We start from the raw sequence: 19,574 nt of genomic DNA, 5'->3' as shown, positions 1-19,574 counted from the left end.
TGGGCACAGACGTCAGCGAGATGTCCGATACTGTTAGTGGGGTGTTTGCGAGACTATGAAAGGAGTTCCTGCCACCAGGCAAGCCATATTCTGACAACAAGGGTGCCCAACTGATAGGACCCGTCACCGCCCACTACAAAGCTGTTGATTTAGATCTAGTGCTCATTAGGACGGAAATTCTGTGTGCTTATGTATCATGGTGCCCCGCGATAGTATCTGTACTGTCGCATATGCCCAGACGATGTGACCTGGTTCTTGGTCTGTGTGCGCAGGGTCCAGATCTATTTATTGCCTGGGTATAATCCAATATACCTGATAGGACATCTGGACTCGTTGGCGGTTGGCGGAATTTGAGATTGCGCTAGGTGGTAGCCGACCGTTGCTAAAAGTACAGGTACGTACAGTAAGTAAAGAAGTGTAGTGAGAGCTTCATTCGTGGAACGCCCGTTTGTCTTTAGTTCGGATGCAAACCGACAGTTGCAAGACTTTGCGACAGAAGCCCCTCCCAGCCCCAGAGAAAAGGGAAAGAATATGGAGAGCAAGCTGGTTAGAGGGTAATGGTTCAACATTCATTATCATGCTCTCTTGGTGTGCTGTACCTAATCAAACAGAAAGGTTCTTGGCTTGTCTTAAGCGAACGCTAAGCAACTGAACACCCTGCAATGACAGCTATATAGTGGAGATGAAGCACCACGCACCTAACGAATTGTCGTCGCAAAATTGCTCGAGCCGGTGCAGCATTATGGCAGGTGTCCATGGATGGGTGCGGAAGTTGTTCTAGATCTTGTCGCTTGACGGTCAGGCCGTTCAGAGCCACTAACACCTGCAGATGCATAGTTAAGCCAATTGGTTCATAGAGGTTTCGATTCGTGTGTATAAGCACATAATAACGACTTCACAGCAAAGCAGTCGCGCGATCTCAACGAATACTAACACGCGTCGGACTGTAACCCTATCGACTAGGGATACTCTTCAGCAGTCAGGGTCCTTGGAGTCTTGGAACCTGGCATGCGTCACCAACAACGTCCCGAATCATGTGCTTGTAAGCAAGAGGCCCCCACTCGATAGTGGGAGCCGATGCGGCGTATCGTCTTGTGCAGTGTAACAATGCTGTGATCCCACCGCTGAACGGGAGCGAGTCTTGAGTCGAGAGCGCGGCGTGAAAAGAAAGAGAGAGAAAACCGAATGACAAGGATGGGGCCGTGGTACGAACGTAACGTCTGACTGGGGCTAAACCTTGCACCCTGACACCAGATCTTGCGGCATTGCACAGCTGAATTTCTCGGCATGCCTGTAACGTCAATGAGGCATCGATAGTAGAAGAGATTGTGTCGACAAGCGAAGAAATAATATCCTGTAATAAGACGATATTGCTTGGTCCAGGAACCAAGGTTCCCATGCATGAAAACGACAGTGGCTGAAAGGTAAAATGGGGTAAGCACGACCTACCGATGATGTAAGTATGTATCTTGGTTGATGTTTCCATACCTGGCGCAGGTAGTAGTCAGGTAGCAAGGATGCTTAATCCATGCAACTGCCTTCCCCGTGGAATTGAAGGTGTAAGACTAGCATCCTCTTGTTATGTAAGTTTTGGTTAATGAGGAAGGCGACGACTCTACCTCTATGGGATGGACCAACTATTGAGTACCTTCCATGTATAGACACGTGCTTCCTGCCTGATCAATCACAATAAGATCCATACCCTGGTAGGTTCTATCCGTGCAGGGTTAATCAGACCAGACGAAGTTGAGATACGGGAAGGAGCCTCAGAGAAGAATAAAAATAGCAGCCAACCATGATTGATTCGCCGAGGTTTTCTTCACTCAACATACCTAGGTGCAGTGTGTAGCTTAGAATACAAGCTCGGTTTAGCAACAGTACTCCTATCGTTCACGTTGTCGCTACGTCGTAGCTTTTTTGGGTTCGCGATGCTGGCTAACCAGCACTAAATTAGAGATCTAGGGTGTGTTATCCTAGGTTATCGAGGCTGGGAAAAGCGCTAAGATAATGGATGTTGAACCTTGCCGGCTGGAACATCATAACGAAAGAGGACATGTCGTTAGGTTTGGTATCGCCTCGACCTAGGAAAAAAAAAAACAGAGACCTAGCAAGCCGCCTCTAGACTCCCTTGGTAGCACGGTGTTACAGAACTAATAACGTGCCTACTTATGGATATACGCTAACCAGAACCCTCACGGATATCGTCAAGCGAAGACATAGAAAAGGAAACTCCCGAGTTTCAACACATCCTGTTCGGATACATTCTCTTGAACCACCATAGAATTATGTATGGTACCCATCAAATCTACCAACCTCCCTGCTACCCCTAACCTGACTCTACCCTGGCTTTTGTCAGGACCCCAGCATCAAAGAGTAATGACAGATATCTTAGAAGGCTTCGTCAATTCGGAGCCCCGGCTGAACAATCAATACCGCTGCCAGTATCCGTAATTTTGCTCCATCTTCACCCACGCATGGCATTGGAGACCCTCGTTCCTGGTGCTGAGTCGGGTAACATCAGCACCGAACATGAGCATTGACTAGCGATGACGCCCCCAACAATGACCAACTCGTCAAGCTTGCTGTTTTAAAATTTTCCGGTTCTTGGACCCATCCGCGTAGATGTGCCACAGCTATGGATATTCCTAGGTATCCATAAGCTGGTAGATGATATTGTGGTAATGGATACGAATCCAAGACCAACCTCACTCAACCTGGTCTTTCTGTCCTTGCACAGCTCTGGGCCTATCGGCATTGCACCGTGTTTGCACTGCACTGTCGATTGATACACAATGTTAAATTGAGCATCGACGACGGGTAATAAAGAAGCTCGGTTAACGCTTTGATGTCCATTATTTTAATAATACAGTTCAGCTGCTTGCCACGCGCGTGGTCATGGTTCAATTGAAATGCCTAATAAAGCTCAGCCCACTTTCTGCACCGTACATCCCGTGGGTTCACTCACTAGCTTCCCGTTGCTCAACTCCATCTGACATTTTCCCTTGACGGAATCATTACCGTTCTTTCGCTTGCTGGTCTGATGCTTCAACGTGATGGGACAGCGTCACAATACCTTGCTGGTACGGCACCTGGGCACCTCGAGGCCTGGACTCTCTTTTTTTGCTTCTTACTGTTCTGGTTCATTAGAATCCCCAATCTTCAGGGGATGTGCATTGTGCCCTGGGGCATATCCTCGTTGTTCTGTCTCCCTTTGCCTCTTTGGGTTGCTGGAATAACCAACAGCAATTGGTATAGCATCCATACCCCCGTTCCAGCTCTCTAAATAGTAGGTTAGTAGCTTGGCCTCCTGTCCTGATCCCTGGTCGTCAACCTACATATGTGCATCATGTGTCCCTTTCTTCCAAGTTCTTGTCTTCCGATACAACAGTCTGCATCGTAGGGTTACTGAGTAGTCTGGTACTAAGTAGTTGTGTCAAAATATTTTTCTTACTACACCCCTCCCCCCTCGACCCTCGACCGGGCGTTGAGCACCCACGACAACCTCCACAACGGGCATCCACCAAAAACCACGGTATCTCCACAGACACTGAAGTACATTACAGTACACACCTAGCCTAGCTTGCTGGACTGGGCTGGACTGGGCTGGACTGGCTTGCTCCATCGCGCATGTCCTTACTCACGTCCAGACGAGACAAGACAAGACATTGCTCCATTGTACCAGCCAGATTCAGGTCGAATTCCCCATACACTTACTAACATCCATCCATCTGCAACTGTGTCTGCGGTACGGATACTGTACATCAAATATATGCGCATCTGTTTCTTTCGTCCTAGTCTCGCTCGTGGTCTTAGTCTCAGGCGTCGCTTCTGTCTTGGGACTACATTCTCGTCTTCTTCCCAGCAAGATCAAAATGTTTTCCTTGCTATAATGGCTCCCGTTGCTATCCTGGTCGCTTGCTAACTAGTCTGTTTTCCTTCTTCATACTGCCCTTCGTTCTGTCAATTCCATCTCTTCGGGACAGCCGATACCGAGCCCAACCAGTCGGCGCGGGCCCGACTTAACTACAGCGGCTCCCTCTCCATTCAACATCCTGCTCCCTTGTTCGTCTTGATCTTGCCTTACACCCCCCACTATCAAATTCGAAAAGTATCCTTGGCCGGTTAATCACGACCGTTCTCTCGGTGTTCAGCAGAAGCAAAACAGAAAGTAAGAAAGAAAAAAAAAAAAAGAGTCTAGAAGGTTGCTACAAGCTCCTTTCTCTTTCTATTGCGCCTCGCAAGGTACCTCTCCTGCTCACAACACTACTACCCAATCGACGCCGCATATTGTGTCTAGTTGCATCTGCACCAAAAATCCTGACGCGGATGAACTTTTGGCTCATCTTGCAAGACCAACGCAGGCGGAGAATTATGGTTATGGAAACCTACCGGAATCCTTGATTGACTTAACAGCCACTCTAAAATCCGAGCCAGGGTCCGTCCCTCTGCCCTGTCACCAACCCCGATCCATCCCAGCTGCATCTCAGTCGCGCTGCCACCCAGGGAAGCTTTTAGTGCACACATAGTCACACAAAAACCGACCGTGGGCCACCGTACAGCCTCTGTTTACAGTTCGATCACTTGTGTTCACGGCCTACCGGCCAGCAAGGGCCCCGAAGTCACTTACTCACTTGTCCTGTCTCGTCCGGTTCCGCCTCTCAGGTTCCGGTCCTGGATCTCTGCGGTTGGCCGCCTCCGTCTCGACCTCCCAACTGCACGGCTTCATGCTGTATCACCAAGACTTCTCCAAGATCCCATCTCGTAGTATCACGGTGCAGCATCTCGTCTCACGCCTTCTCGCCCTCACACTCGCTTGTCGACTTCTGGACCTTGACTCGCTACTACTTCTACGATATTGTTCCATCACAACCAAATCTCATTTCCAACTTGTCCAATTTCTTCTATTCCTCTGCCACATCAGCTTTGCAGATCTTCAAAGCGGGGCAGTCTTTCCTCCCTGATCAACTTCAACAGCTTCGCAGCCCCCAACTCGATAACTCTCGGCTGGTAACGAATTGCCAAATTGACGAACATATCTCGACCCGAGGAAGCTGTATCTTAACCCCTGGTGGTGGTACTTGACAAGTGGTTTGTTAGCAAGAACTCAGCTCAACTCACCCCTAACCCGTATATGCTTAACCAGTAGCATAACAACGTTGCGAAGTTTAGCCCCAAAAAAGGCTTCTTTAGTTGTTGCTGAATAAAGGTTGGAGTGTCTCTTTGTCCAGCCAACTGATAGTGTAGCAATTCTGTCTCCATGCTCACCAAGGGACCCCTCCTCGATACAACCTCCCTCCCCCTAGGCCAACGCCGCGGTATCTCAGACCTGGCGCAAATCGCCCTAGACCTGACGTGGGCTTCCGAGAGCGCAAAAAACGACACCATTGCTCGGTATCGAGCATATCCCTCTCCGCCTATGTCAGGATCTCCTCCCCTTCCCCCGAGACAGCCTCAGGACAGCGGCGATCGCAGGCAGCCACCGGTGGGATACTCAGCCCCCAATCAACCAGATACTTATTGGAGCAACTTGAGCCAACAACCACCGGCTGACAATCGAGGACCACCCAATATGCAAACTACGTTACCAAGGTTATTTCAGCAAGTACCTCCGGACCACTCGCCATTTCCTTATCGAAGACCAGACGATCCCACATCTCGACATGTTTCGTACATTCAGTCCGGGGCACCGCCCATGTCCCAGCAAGCAGGTTATATTCCGCCTTCAGCTCCTGGGGTGTCTTCACCCTATGCATCTTCGGCTCGGCCTTCAATCGTTGAAAACCAACCAATGACTTCCCCAAAGTCGCAAAGGAAAACAAAAGGCCATGTTGCTTCTGCCTGTGTCCCCTGTAAACGAGCGCATCTTCGGTGAGAGAACTCTCTCAGTTACCCGCGAGCTAGATTTGCTGACTTTTACCTAGCTGCGATGGTATGTTTCGAAAAGATTTCTTTCTCCATTGTCATATCCTCTCCAGGAGACATCATCTTCTGTACTCGGGAAACGGTGATGTTTTTCCACGGTACCCTGATAGCAAGCCTTGGATGGCAATAACAAGCTTCTGTTTATGCGTTTTCAGGTCGAAATTGATTTGATGCTAACTTTGAGCGTAGCGCAACGGCCTTGTTCGAGATGCATCACCAACGGGAAGGAAGACTCATGTATCGATGTTCAACATAAGAAAAGAGGACGACCACGACTGAGGGACGACCGCGAAACTCGCTATGATCCTTCGAGGTTCCCGCACCCACAAGATGCTGCAGTGAGACGACCACTCAGCATATACCCGTCAGGGACTCCAATGGGACCTGGGTAAGGCGAACTATACATATTTCTGACCTGTTGAAGTATGTGCTGACAGCTTAAAATCAGAGGAGAGCACATGAACCAACGATATTCCGAGAGAACACACAACATGGAAGCTTCCACCTACCCGCCACATTTACCTAGCGGCCCTCGAGGCGCCGATCCTGTTGCTTTTTTGAACATGAAGATGGATTTTGCAAAGGCATCGCCTGCCTTTATGGAAGCTGTAGGCCAAGCAGAGCTTCAGGGGCAGAACTTGGTCGATGTGGTCGTACTGACAGAGAGGGAGAAGGTGGCATCGATTCGGAGCCAACTGATCGAGGAGCAAACACGAAAGGAGCCGAACTATTTGCCACCAATTCTTGGCCGACTTGACCGCATTCTCCAGGGGCTTGGTTTTGGGGCGGACGAGATTGGACGATTTCAGCTTGACCGACACGAGTACCTGACTTTCAGAGCTGCCGATGGGCAGCCTAGACAATATCCCATCCGACTCGGACTTGCGAAGGAGGGCACGATCTACTTTATAGTCATGGTGCTCAGTGTACCAGTTCGGCATGCCTATCCTCTGCCATCTTCGCCTGCCGCGAGGGAAGCGGCGCACTCGTACATCTCTCAACCTCCCACCCCACAGTCTGTGTACAGAACACCCGTGCCGCCTACGACTCCTTTCGACATGACGAGAGGCCCATTCAACGAAGTGCCACTGGTATCCCGTCCTGCTACAGGCCCCTCGACTCAGTTGCCTACCAGTGCAAACCATGGAATCGCTGTGGGGGCTGGCGCAGCATCGTACGCAGCGTCACCAGGCCGTACAGAATATCGACCTCCCCAATCATACAACGTCCCGCGGAGCGAGCTCCCTCCTCCGAGTGCATACCGTCCTCAGGCAACGTTCCAACTTCCGCCAATTCGCGCTCAACCAGAACATCCTGGACCACGGCCCACTGGGGATCAGAAATGGCCGCACGAGGACCGGTCGACACGGGTTGATATTGGCGGCTTGATTGATAAACCCGAAAACCCAGCTCAACCATGATAATGTCGCTGTTCGTTGTCCTGCGGTCTAACGGGGCCGAAGATCAAGACTTCTAGACGAGTAAGGCTTTGGCGGCGTCCTTGCATGGCTGCCTCATCGTTTGATTTTTATTAATTCGATTTTGATGTAAGGGAATCTCGCATTCATGCACGCGTAGCATGCACTGTATTCCTGTTATTATGATTGTGTCTTACATGTTATTATACTTATGCGGATCAGACAGCCCGGTTGAGACGGGTAGATAGTGTTGGTGGAAGCATATGGAGCATTTTGCAGCCGACGGCGTTTGAGTGACGGGACCAGGACGACTGTAGATTTGCATCGTCAAGAACGATGAAGCAGCTGAGCTGGTTTAAGTTAATCTGGATTTGTTGGATAGCTTTGTATGATTGGAGGTTCATTACCCTAGATGAGAGGCATTGATATATTGGATGATGTGACGAGCTTTGGGGATGGTTGGCGAACGAAGTCAAAGTACTGTAATGTGGACAAACTCAGGGTCAAATAGCGCGAAGCAGAGTTGGCAGGATAGAAGAAAGAAACTACGAGTCAGGTTGAGTAGCAAACAATGGTTCAAGAGGTGTATTGCGGGACAATGAGATGCGTAATCCCACGTGTTGGTGACACAGGGGCGCAAGCATCCATCATGAAAAGATGGGTATGGCAGGGCACATTTGCCGTACAAACAATGCGCCACTGAAGGAAGACAGGTACAGACAGGGATTTTCAAGGCCAATAAGGACCGGGAACAGTGCTAGGAGCATGCAACATTGAACGAAGGAGAGTCCAATAGAATGGCATGGTGCTTGACAGAGTATCCAAATCTGGTCCGTTCATGTTTATGCCGCCCTACTAAGGTACCTGTGCTGGGTATGTATGTGTATTATGTATGTACCGTGTTTGGCGGGGGGATCCTTGGGGGCGTGTGGTTTGAAGAGACGATCATGGACGGTCAAGTTCCCGTTCGTCCAGAGTACCTACGTTAGGTATTCTTAATTCTCCGAGCCGTTTGATCTTCGCAACGTCCGCCCCTCCAGCACGTCTGCGGGAAAAGGAAAGGGCCAAAAGATATGCAGAGATGGGAAGGGGTGTGACAAAATCTCGATTTGGACACGGAGGTGAGTCCCGACCCCCCGATAGCGATAGTGTGTGGCTGTGGCGGCGGTGCTTTTACGGGCACTCGTTCTTTATGTTACTGCAGAGGTAGTAGTTTTATGATACAACATCAGTGTTAATAATATTGAGTACTATCATATCTATCGATGTAACATGATCTACACTTGATGCATCTGAGTTGCCAAGTTTATAATGAGTTGATCTATCTGAAGCAATCTGTATGGCTCCCACCCAATGCTTGACACCCGTCCTGTGTATATATATACAAATAGAAACAAAGAATAACCAACACCAGAAACAAAACGAGAGAAACAACGATGAATGAAAAAATTCGATAAATAAACCAGGTGCAGTGATGTTATCCAAACAACCAGTCTCGCGACACAATTTTATCCTGTTTTGTCTTGTCTTGTCTTGTCTTGTCTTTGCAGCGATGCACTCATATTCTCTCTCTCTTTTTAGCTTAGACGACGGCCCAGTCTGCCTCTTATTCCATGTTCTTTTTTCTTTCTATTTGTCGATGCGACTGGGCTGTAGCTTTGCCGACTTGGCGTACATATCGCCCAGTTCGCTACCCAAGTCGTCGGCGTTGGGCGGAGGATATTTAGGACAGTGCATGTCGTTTAGAGCGTTTCTATCACGATCTCCGGCGGCGGCGGGGTCGGGATGGGGAGAGAGGGGCCGGTTCCCAGCGGAACCCCAAGTGCATCTGAGACGAGAGTTAATACAACTACTAAAAAAACAATTGAAGGGAGATTCAGGTGCAGAACGTACTTGTTGGAAGAAACTGATTGGTTGGTTCTGTCCATGTTGAAAAAAATACTGGCAAGGTAGACTACCTAGTCAGTCGAGGAAGTATGCGTATGTGGTGTGGTTGCTCTGCAAGGTTGATGTCGATCAAACTTAAGACCAGCAGTTGTATGCAGGTATGTAGGCTGAGACGGGGGTTTCTGAATAGTTGACAAGTTCTTGTGAATGTGAAAACCCTGGGTTATCAGAAAAACAGAGTTTGGATGAGACAGTCTTTAAATAAGAAGCTGGAGGAAACCATTCACCTATATAAGTTCGCAGTCAAGAGATGCGAACCACGGGCGGCCTTTCGTTCGGCTGCCTTTCTTTACCTTAATACTGATACTGTACGTATCTATATTACCAACCTACATCATGGCGGATCCACTCTCGTTATTTTCAAACTCATCTTTTCGCAATTGCTTGAGTTGACTTAACAAAGAGAAAATGTAAGTACGCTAATGCGTGGTCGGTCATTCTCGTTACAGTGTGCCTTGGGATCTGAACACCAATTTACAAATGTGCACTTGTCTGATCAACTATGGCAGCCTATTAGGCCTCAAGGCTTACACAGACGCCGCAGCAAGGCTTGCTTAGGGCCCTGGAGTTTGGAGAGTTCAGCCAGCGCTTTTGCGCTTTGCGCGTTCCTGCATTGGTCATACATGTCGCAGTACATTATCATCAAGTACAAGACTGGGGCGATGTGTACATCTTCACATTGACATGGGCTTGACTGACTGTCAGAATGCAAGCGCACAGTCGGTGGCAAATTCCTAGGTTGATCTCGTGCCAAATGAGACGAGAGGAAACGGCCTGTAAAGTACAATTTAGTTTCCTCTTCTCTTTTCTCTTTTCTCCCCTTTCCTCTTCTCGCGGGCGTTGCTTGGTACATGCCCAGATACAGGTACTGAGTAGTAGGCAGGCTATTGACACCAACCAACCGAGCAGGCTAGCTGGAAGTGACGAGTGACTGTATAATGATAAGACGCGTAATCGACTAGTACCTAGTTAGTTGCTCGTATTTCACCTACTGACGTGGTGAAGTTCGCAGGTTCGCCCAGTTAGTCGAGTCGATTCATTGGTGAAGAACAATCATGGAAGCATCCATGAGTCTATGGCTTGTCTGACGGGTTGGGAACGAGGCTTAGTTCGCGTGGCGCTCCAGCCAGGGGAAGAGCAAGGAAGCTTGAAGAAAGAACTGTGTGCGAACGATCATGAAATGGATTTATTAATCGGCAAAGAGGGCAGTTTAAGGCCATCAATTTCTGCCATGGGGGCAGTGCTTCTACAGGGCGTGGATGCCCAGCAGAAAGCCCTACAAGGAAACCTACTAAATAGGTCAATGGATGTCTAAGCCTAGAGCTACGCCGCAACCTACCTCCACCGCATCACAGTGTGCTGTCATTGACAAAAAACGTGCAGCACGAGATAATAGATGACGTGGAAACAAAGTTCTAGGCTTAATAACCCCTTGACTCTTGAAAATTACAGTTATTTTACCCCTGACTTGATCTTTAGGTTGACATGAGTACCTAGTATCCACCTACTACTCTGTACACCAAGTAGTGCTGACAAGACTCGTCGCCTTGTGCACGGGCGGTCAACCTGTCAGGTACTGTGCTTACACAACCGTACTTGTTAACGAGAACAAAATACACGCTTCTCTTGCGACTTGTCATGTTTTCTTTTTCGGCAGCGATTGCATTCACAATGGCTGGGCGCCGGGTTGAGTCATAGCCCGAGGCGCTTCCGATAATGGATGCCACCGTGAATAACACTTCCTGCCCAGATGTCCAGTAGCACTACTCCCTCCAGCTGTCTTGTTTCATAAGGCGAACCAAATCCCTGCCTACTACTTTTTGGGCAACATTTTTGCACATGCAGATAGCGTCGGTGAATAGAGATTTTAATTGATTGGGAATTACTGGCACAAAATACAGGAACTACAATGGAAGCGCGCTTGATACTGACCGTCGAGTTGGATGCTGAGGAAGGTGCAATGATGGACGTTAAAGTCACGTGCCTTCGCGCTCATGTCCTGTGCCTGTTTGCATCAATGAGGCCCTCAAACACAGCTAACCATCTTTCAATTGCCTGTCCTTGTCCCGCATGAACCCTTCTTGTCGCCTACTTAGCGTATCAGACTGAAGAACCGTCCGCCGTGCATTTCTGTTGATCACTGTCGACTTCTAAGTGGCCCGAACAAGGCAGAGATGGGACTAAACACCTAAGACTTCCGATATGAGAGAAGAGGAATCAATTTCCTCCCACATGACCTCAAAACCTGTGTCACCAACTTCTTTTTCGCTTGTTTTGAAATCCAAATTTTGAAAGCCACGTCATAGGCTTATTCACGCGCCCGGAAGTGGTGGTTCAACTGCAATAGGCTACAAATAATGGCAACAGACGCAGATGTGGACATGGGAGGTGTCCCAAGCGCCGATGAGATTCATAATGTCGTACCAAGTGGTACGAAAAGAAAAGCCGAGAGCCTGACAGAAGGAGCTGGTGCGCCTCGCAGAATCAAGGTAGGTAAAATCGCCAACGCCTCACGCATGCGCCCAGGCACAGCCACTAACTAACATGAACACCAGGCACTCGATCCGAATGTTGTCAATAAAATCGCTGCCGGTGAAATCATAGTTGCTCCCGTCCATGCCCTCAAGGAGCTGATTGAGAATGCTGTCGATGCCGGTGCTACCTCTCTGGACGTTCTTGCTAAGGAGGGCGGGCTGAAGCTGCTGCAGATAACAGACAATGGGTGTGGCATTCAAGTGAGTAGGCTTCGCTCCCATAAACATCATCGTGAGGCTGACTTTGATGATAGAAAGATGACTTGGCCATCCTTTGTGAGCGTCACACAACCTCCAAAATCACCACCTTCGAGGATTTGTCTGCCATTGAGACATATGGCTTCCGTGGCGAGGCTCTCGCCAGCATCAGCCACATCGCCCACCTCTCTGTTACCACCAAGACAAAAGACTCGGATCTTGCATGGAGGGCGCACTATTACGAAGGCAAGCTTGCACCAGCAAAGCCTGGTCAATCAGCAGAGCCCAAAGGTGTTGCAGGCCGCCAGGGAACGCAAATCACAGTGGAAGATCTTTTTTTCAACATAGCGACACGGAGGCGAGCCTTCCGTTCGCCATCTGATGAATTCAACAAGATCATAGACATGGTTGGCCGGTACGCTGTGCACTGCAAAGGCGTTGGCTTCACCTGCAAGAAGGCAGGCGAAGCCTCGACAAATCTGTCAATCCAGGCCCATGCTACTGTCATCGATCGCATTCGTCAAATACACGGTAGTGCCGTAGCAAACGAACTTTTGGAATTTTCGGTTTCCGAGGCTCGTTGGGGTTTCAGAGCTGAGGGCTATACGACCAATGCAAACTATTCTGTCAAGAAGACAACAATTTTGCTCTTCATCAACCATCGTTGTGTCGAGTCAACTCACATCAAGAAAGCAGTAGAGCAAACCTACGCGAATTTCTTACCCAAGAACGGCCACCCCTTCATATACCTGAGTCTTGAGATTGACCCAGCTCGAGTAGATGTCAACGTTCACCCGACAAAGCGGGAAGTCCATTTTCTTAATGAGGACGAGATCATTCAATCAATATGTGCAGCAATCGAGTCTAAGCTCGCCGCAGTTGACACGAGCCGCACATTCATGACACAAACGCTTCTCCCCGGCGCAAAAGCGATCGAATCCACCTCTCAAGCAGAGAGTGATGGTACACCTAGCCGAAGAACCCCAGCGACAAAGAAGCGAAGATACTCCAATGACTTGGTAAGGACAGACACTGCTGAGCGGAAAATTACATCCATGTTTGCTCGAGCTGGCCCAAGTGAATCAACAAGCTCTATGGATCGTGCAGGTGATACAATTCCTATCCATGAGCCTCTCGAGTATGAGACAGTGGATCGCGAGCTCGTGCAATGTCGCCTGAACAGTGTCAAGTATCTGAGGGAAGAGGTACGAGAAGATATGCACCTCGAACTTACCGAAATCTTTGCCAACCATACCTTTGTTGGCGTTGTGGATGAGCAACGTCGGCTAGCAGCGATCCAGGGGGGTGTCAAGCTGTATCTAATTGACTATGGCCGAACCTGTTACGAGTATTTTTACCAATTGGGACTCACAGATTTTGGCAATTTTGGAACTATCAAATTCGCCCCTGCATTGGACCTCCGTGAACTGCTCCGGACAGCAGCTGCGGTTGAAAAGAGCCTAATCACCTCGCCCGATGAGGATTTTGACACCGAAGCATTGGCAGATCGCGTGGCAGACCAGCTCATTGAGCGCCGCGAAATGCTCCTCGAATATTTTTCTCTTGAGATATCACCTACTGGTGAACTTATCTCCTTGCCACTACTTATCAAAGGATATACACCACCTCTTGTCAAGCTTCCTCGCTTCCTCCTCCGCCTCGGTCCTGGTGTTGACTGGACGGACGAGCAAGCTTGCTTTGATTCATTCCTGCAAGAAATGGCTACGTTTTACGTCCCAGAGAAATTACCAACCTTGCCCGGTGACGCGGAAAGCCTTCGAGAAGAAGTCATCTCAACCGAGATGCGTGCCCGCCGCCAGCACGTAAGACATGCTGTTGAGCATGTATTCTTTCCGGCGTTCAAGGCAAGATTGGTAGCGACCAAATCACTGATGGAAGATGCAGTGCTTGAAGTCGCAAACTTAAAGGGCCTCTATCGGGTTTTTGAGCGGTGCTAGAAGGATATGGAGATGCGTCAGACATTGGAGCCGGCGATCATTATTATGGGTTGTTGCTGACATCTTGAACTAAACACTATATGGGAGCTGGTGCTATGTACTGGGATCGTTACAATCGTGTTGTAAGTTATCCAACACAAGAACAGTTTGGGAAATTCACATTTGGTGAATCACATGGTGGACGACAACGGAGGTACAATATACCGGGGTCTTTAGAAACCAAGAAATCAATTGCTTTTATTTAACCATTTATGCCTCTGGCTTGTTCTTTCGCTTGTAAGTCAAGAAACGATTCAAGTTCAACAAGGCCTCATCAGCACGCTGGCGTAGCTCACTACCAGCACGCTTGTCAATGGCCTTGACCATGGAGCGCACCTTGGGAAGAATCTCGTCTAGATGCTTCAAGAAGTCGTTCTTCCAGAACACTTCCTTCTCGTAAGAATAGCTCTCATCAGCGTAAATGTCGAAGATCTGGATGAGAGCCTCGACTGCATCAGCAGTAGGTGTCTCAGGCAGACCAGCAAGGAGGGTGATCAAGAAAATACCAATGTCACGGTTTCGGTCAACGGGTGCGGGCTCGAGAGCGAGTTGTCCAAGGACACCAATGCACTTGACGCTGAGAGATTGGAAAGGGTCCTCCGAATCTTGTGCAGCGGGCGATCCCTTTGTGGCTTGGTATAGGGCGATGAAGCGGCGGTGCTCCTCGGTAAAGGGTGTGTTGGGTCGACCTCGAAGAGAGCGTGCAACGCCCCAGGCAAGACTGGTAACGTGGGTTGCAAGGTCGAGATCAGCGGTATCGGTGGCCAAAATGGGGGCAATGACCTGAGCCCAGAGAGCGCGGCCGACAGGCTCCCAGGCGTTTTGAATAGGAGCGTTGTTGAGGTCGGAGAAGTCGATGAGAGAGACTGACCAAGCGATGTTGTTGAGGGCAGACAGAGCGTAGCCTTGCAGACGAAGCGAGGCATCGTCAACGGGGGGGAGAGATGCTATGCGGATGAGTTCGGGGAGGGCGTTGTCGATAAGTGTCTTGAGAATGGGAAGGTCATCGATGTTGCTGTCCTCCTCATTTCTGTCGGCTCCAGTGACCAGCTCCATATCAGCCTCAAGTTCATCATCGTCCATCTCCTCCTCCTCCTCCTCTTCTTCGCCTCCCTCTTCCTCGCCGTCGGAGATTTCTTGATCAGCATCGGCCATCTCTTCATCGTCCTTGGCCTCGGGCTTGTCTTCTTCCTGGGGCTCGACCTCACTTGCTGTGTTGAGTGTTGTTCCAATGGACGCGAGGATTTCGAGGGCGAGCTGTTGATACTCGAAGGGATTGGCCCATCCTACGGCGTCGGACATTTGTCCTGGCTCATAAGCCTTGAGGGCCTGTGAGAGGGTGGGAATGAGAACCGAGTTGTCGGCTCCGAGGGCGATATCCTGGTCCTCTAGAGAGGCAAAGATGTTGTGAAGGACACCACAGGCGAGGACACCGTCACCATTGGCCGTTTTGCGTAGTGACAGCAGAGTACCATAAGTACGGTGCTCCTTTGTGTGGATGACCTTGTCGGAGAGCTGCTCGTTATCCTCGCAGAGAATCATGAGACAAGCAAGAGCATCACTTCTCAACGAAACGATATCAGGGTTGCTGGCAAGCTCGTCCGAGGTGAGCAGGAGTAGAAGGCGGGTGACGGTAGCATTACGAGAGATAGCCTCGAGGATTTCATCCTGAGCCTCGGCGAGAGCAGTGAGCAGGGAGACCAGGGATGAGACGATGCTTAGAATTGTGGCTTGCTCAGGCTTTGAACGTTTTTGGAATTCCAAGTCCTTGGACAATAGAATCTCAGTGACCTGCTTGGATGTTAGTTTCTGCACTTTGATGATTGGGTTACAACGCCACATACCGACTTGGCAGCAAACTCAATCGCAGTGAGAATATCAACACGGTAGAGATGAACGCAGAAATCAGGCTCCTCCTCCTGGGCGAGGACCCTCAGGATGCCCCAACCAGCAGCACGGCTCTCGAGCGCAGCATCAGTCAGAGTCTGGGTAGTGATAGTGTGAACAATCTGCTCTCGCAGGAGCAACTTGCGACACTTCTCATCCTGGATAATGTTTGAGATGGCCGAGGCAGCGGCAGAGCGAGACTTGGGGTCAGCACTCTTGAGGTCATTGATGACGGGAAGAATCTTTGACTCTCGTAGGGCTGCGAGCTCAGGGTCCGAAGGAGGCTTGATGGGTTTTGAGATGGGGTCTTTGCGGGCTGCGTGGCCTCTATTTCTGCGAGACTTGGCCATTTCTTGATGATTTGGAGATTCTTTTTGTATGTGAAAAGAAGATGGTTATATCTTAGTTTTGGGTAGAGTAGAGTTAAGTAAAGTATGATGGACCTCGAATTGAAAGGCAGCTAAAAATTTACATGAACATTTTGCGACGGCGAATCGTGCCCCACCTCGATATGAAAATGCCCCGAGTTGATTGACAAGGATTATTTAAGCTCAGCAACCACATTTAGGCGATGTCTTGGTCTGACGATATTTACTGGTTATATGTGCAGTACAAATTATATATATTGAATGCTTCTAGAAGTATTTTGACTATGATTCATTCAATACCTAGTCATTCAGCTTCACTACCTGTTGTTACCAATTGAGTTCTTGGCTGAAGCAATGGAAGTACACAACAGATGTAGCCACCCACAAGATACGCCATAAGAGTCGCGATAGACGATATTGGTTATAGGGAAGTACATACATTCTTTAGTGGACCTTGTTTCCTATTAGACAATTCATTGTTGATTGTCTCCCAAATGTTTGTGGTATTGATATTAAGCTTTATAGCTGCAACCACTGTAACCAGCACATTCAGTATCTGAAACTCACTGAAGCTCGCACCAACCACTATAAGAGAGTTACAGACTTGACGGACGGCCCGGGCAAGCACGAGCCACGCTGGAAGCAAGCCTACAGACAAGGGTCAGCGTCACTTCCGTCATCTTACTTGCATCTCCATTCTTTAATAACCATAAAACCATTCAACCGTCGAATTTGTTTCTCTTCTGCTTTGCCTTGATCGCCCCCTGCGATTAGCTCCTCCGCATGTTCACAATCATCGCATACCTGTCCCTCGTCAGGTAGTTAAGTTCGCGCCGCGCCGACAAGCTACAATAGCTTCCATGAGCTCTACCTAGTCGCTCTCCATCCAACCTTCAGCTTCAATACCGACCACAATGACGCCTGCGCGAGGCAGAACGAAGGCGCGCTTCTGGGCGGGCGACGAGGAAATGGCTAATAAGAAAGACGACGACTTGGGTGCTCCTGGCCATCACTACCAGTCCAGGGCCGGTGGCCACTGGCAAGCAACTCCCCGTGCTCCTCGTCGCAGCTCCGTCGGTCGCCTTATTTCGTACCTCGTCTTCATATCGATCCTGTTCTTCATAGCATACAACCTGATATCGTCGCCTTCCAACAGTTCGACTAATACAACATCAGAGCGCTCTGCGCAGCCGGGCCACAAACAGGGCCAGGTCTATTACCAAGGACCCCTCAAGTTCCCCGAGCTCGCGGAAACGTTGCGCAGTATTCAAGGAACAGCAGGCAGCTATGAACGGAACAAGAACATCCTTTTCACTGCTTCGAGTATAAACAGTGCCAATACTCTTTTGCCAATGGCTTGCAACATGGCATCGCAAGACAAGAACTATGTTCATTTTGCGCTTATGGGCAGGAACGAGATATCAATCAAAGAACTTCTCCAGATAAACGGAATCGATGAAAGTTGCAAAATATATACGCATGGTAGGAAGAGCCACTCAAAGAATCACCAACTCGTTTACTAAGTGCCTTCATAGATGCCCGCACCGACTATGCCTCTACATCTTCTGAGATGAGACTGAAACTCGCTGCTCTCCGTGCATTCTGTAAGACCTGATCCGCGTGGCTTTAGAGATGCGCATTTGTCTAACGTCAACCCTTCTAGACTATATCAACAACTTTATGCACCCTCAAGCAATCATCATTGACTCTACTTACGCTGAAGACGATTACTTCCTCAAAGCGGCACGCGATCAAATCCATGGAACGAAATCTGCGCTTATAGAATTGCCAGACAAGCCTGAAACTCGACTTGGGTGGATTTCAAAGCTTGACGCCCTAGCATTGTCTGGTCAGTAATGCCCTTATTCTCTCAAATAATGTACTTACTCGGTGATGTTAGCTTGGAACAAGGTCCATTTCGATATCTTAGTTCAAGCACCTCCTGTTGGCACTGCCAACCTGCAAAGACTCCTCACCTCTCTGCGCAGAGCCGACAAGAGCGCTATTACAATTCCCCAACTTACAATTGAACTACCACCTGTTGTAGAGAAACCTCTGGCGGACTTCTTTTCTGGATTTCAATGGCCTTCCAAAGCTTCTGGCGAGTTGCCGCAATCGCAAATGCTCTCGCTCCGCCACCGAATTTCCTCACACAAGATGGACGAGGAGGAGAGCTCAGTTCGATTTCTGGAATCATTCTGGCCAAGCAAGCCTTCGCAAAACCATGTGCTTGTCTTAGCGCCTCACGCTGAGGTTTCACCTCAGTTCTTCAACTGTAAGTGGTACATCGAAGCCCCATTTCGACAATACTGACCCTTCCAGATGTCAAGTACAACATCTTACATAGCCTTTATTCTCATTCTGCAATCCTTCAGGACTGGAACGAGAACATCATGGGCATCAGTTTCCAATCTCCCAAAACACTCCTCGATGATACAACTCCTCTGACTGTTCCCGTGGCCGATGCGAAGGGTGAAAAGGATGGCGCCAGCCCATTTTTCTGGCAGGCCCCTACTAGTGACGCAGTTCTGTTTATGGGCAATAAATGGGTTGAGCTTCATGGCTACGTTTCGCGCTTACTAGAAAAGCAACAAACAAGAACAGACACTCCGGCTTTCCTGGCTAAGAAGAACACAAGCAAGAAGCATCCGGCATGGCTGGAGTATGTTCTTCAACTGTCACAGCTTCGAGGATACGTAACGCTCTATCCGAGACCAGAGACAGCAGCAACGATACTGGGTACACATAGCGACTTGCCCAATACACCTGAGGAGTATATGGGTGAGGAGACTAGGAACAAGGAGAACGGAGAGGCGGACGAAGCGACGTCCAGATTCGATCCTGCTTCCCCTATTGATATGCTTGCAACATTACCTCGTGAGGGTGACCTGCTGTCACTGGGTGATTTGCCACTCGTCTCGTGGAGTGGAAAGCCCACTTCGCTTGAAGAACTAGAGATGAGCTCACTAAAGCTTACAAAACAGTTCCGTCAAGAAATTGGCGAGTGTCCACCCTCTGTCATAAGTGACGAGGATGAGTTTGGACGACCGCAGCGCAACCCAGACGCTAGCGATCTCTTTTGCAAGAGCAAAGGCTCGGGTAGTGCAGATACAACGCCAGAAGGCAAGGAGTCTAAGGAGACAACATAACGGGACACGATTTAGCAGCCCAGTCCAGATATCGGACAGCTTTCATTTTTCACCATCTACGGGTTCAGGTTTTGCATAATTGGTATTGAAGGTTGAAAGACCAGGCGCTATTCCGGGTATGAATTATGTCTTGGTACAGAGTGGGAAGTTTCCC

At 49.2% G+C, this 19,574-nt stretch overlaps 5 protein-coding genes across 5 annotated transcripts; 3 read left to right on the top strand and 2 right to left on the bottom strand.

Annotated features, from left to right (window-relative positions):
• Positions 1 to 5,257: 5,257 nt before the first annotated feature.
• FGSG_09726 (uncharacterized protein) lies at positions 5,258 to 7,343 on the top strand (the record flags this gene model as incomplete). Its single annotated transcript, XM_011329674.1, has 4 exons — positions 5,258 to 5,868; positions 5,922 to 5,929; positions 6,112 to 6,310; positions 6,371 to 7,343. The coding sequence occupies 4 exons, from the start codon at positions 5,258 to 5,260 to the stop codon at positions 7,341 to 7,343; spliced, it is 1,791 nt and encodes a 596-aa protein (XP_011327976.1).
• Positions 7,344 to 8,640: 1,297 nt separating this feature from the next.
• FGSG_09727 (uncharacterized protein) lies at positions 8,641 to 9,431 on the bottom strand. The gene is made up of 2 exons (XM_011329673.1): positions 9,234 to 9,431; positions 8,641 to 9,168 (listed from the first exon to the last, which is right to left on the bottom strand). Exons 1-2 carry the CDS (start codon positions 9,266 to 9,268, stop codon positions 8,970 to 8,972), a joined length of 234 nt encoding a protein of 77 aa, XP_011327975.1. The 5' UTR covers positions 9,269 to 9,431; the 3' UTR covers positions 8,641 to 8,969.
• A 2,213-nt stretch (positions 9,432 to 11,644) lies between these two features.
• FGSG_09728 (uncharacterized protein) lies at positions 11,645 to 13,977 on the top strand (the record flags this gene model as incomplete). Its single annotated transcript, XM_011329672.1, has 3 exons — positions 11,645 to 11,776; positions 11,843 to 12,022; positions 12,076 to 13,977. 3 exons carry the CDS (start codon positions 11,645 to 11,647, stop codon positions 13,975 to 13,977), a joined length of 2,214 nt encoding a protein of 737 aa, XP_011327974.1.
• Positions 13,978 to 14,188: 211 nt separating this feature from the next.
• Positions 14,189 to 16,253, bottom strand: FGSG_09729 (uncharacterized protein; the record flags this gene model as incomplete). Its single annotated transcript, XM_011329671.1, has 2 exons — positions 14,189 to 15,807; positions 15,861 to 16,253. The coding sequence occupies 2 exons, from the start codon at positions 16,251 to 16,253 to the stop codon at positions 14,227 to 14,229; spliced, it is 1,974 nt and encodes a 657-aa protein (XP_011327973.1). The 3' UTR covers positions 14,189 to 14,226.
• Positions 16,254 to 17,185: 932 nt separating this feature from the next.
• FGSG_09730 (uncharacterized protein) lies at positions 17,186 to 19,420 on the top strand (the record flags this gene model as incomplete). The annotated part of the gene is made up of 5 exons (XM_011329670.1): positions 17,186 to 17,753; positions 17,807 to 17,875; positions 17,935 to 18,120; positions 18,172 to 18,546; positions 18,594 to 19,420. The coding sequence occupies 5 exons, from the start codon at positions 17,186 to 17,188 to the stop codon at positions 19,418 to 19,420; spliced, it is 2,025 nt and encodes a 674-aa protein (XP_011327972.1).
• Positions 19,421 to 19,574: the final 154 nt, after the last annotated feature.

Source organism: Fusarium graminearum, chromosome 4 (assembly GCF_000240135.3).
Source record: "Fusarium graminearum PH-1 chromosome 4, whole genome shotgun sequence".
Classification (NCBI taxonomy): domain Eukaryota; kingdom Fungi; phylum Ascomycota; class Sordariomycetes; order Hypocreales; family Nectriaceae; genus Fusarium; species Fusarium graminearum.
Note: the sequence above shows the minus strand (reverse complement) of the source record. Positions and strands in the feature narration are given on the sequence as shown.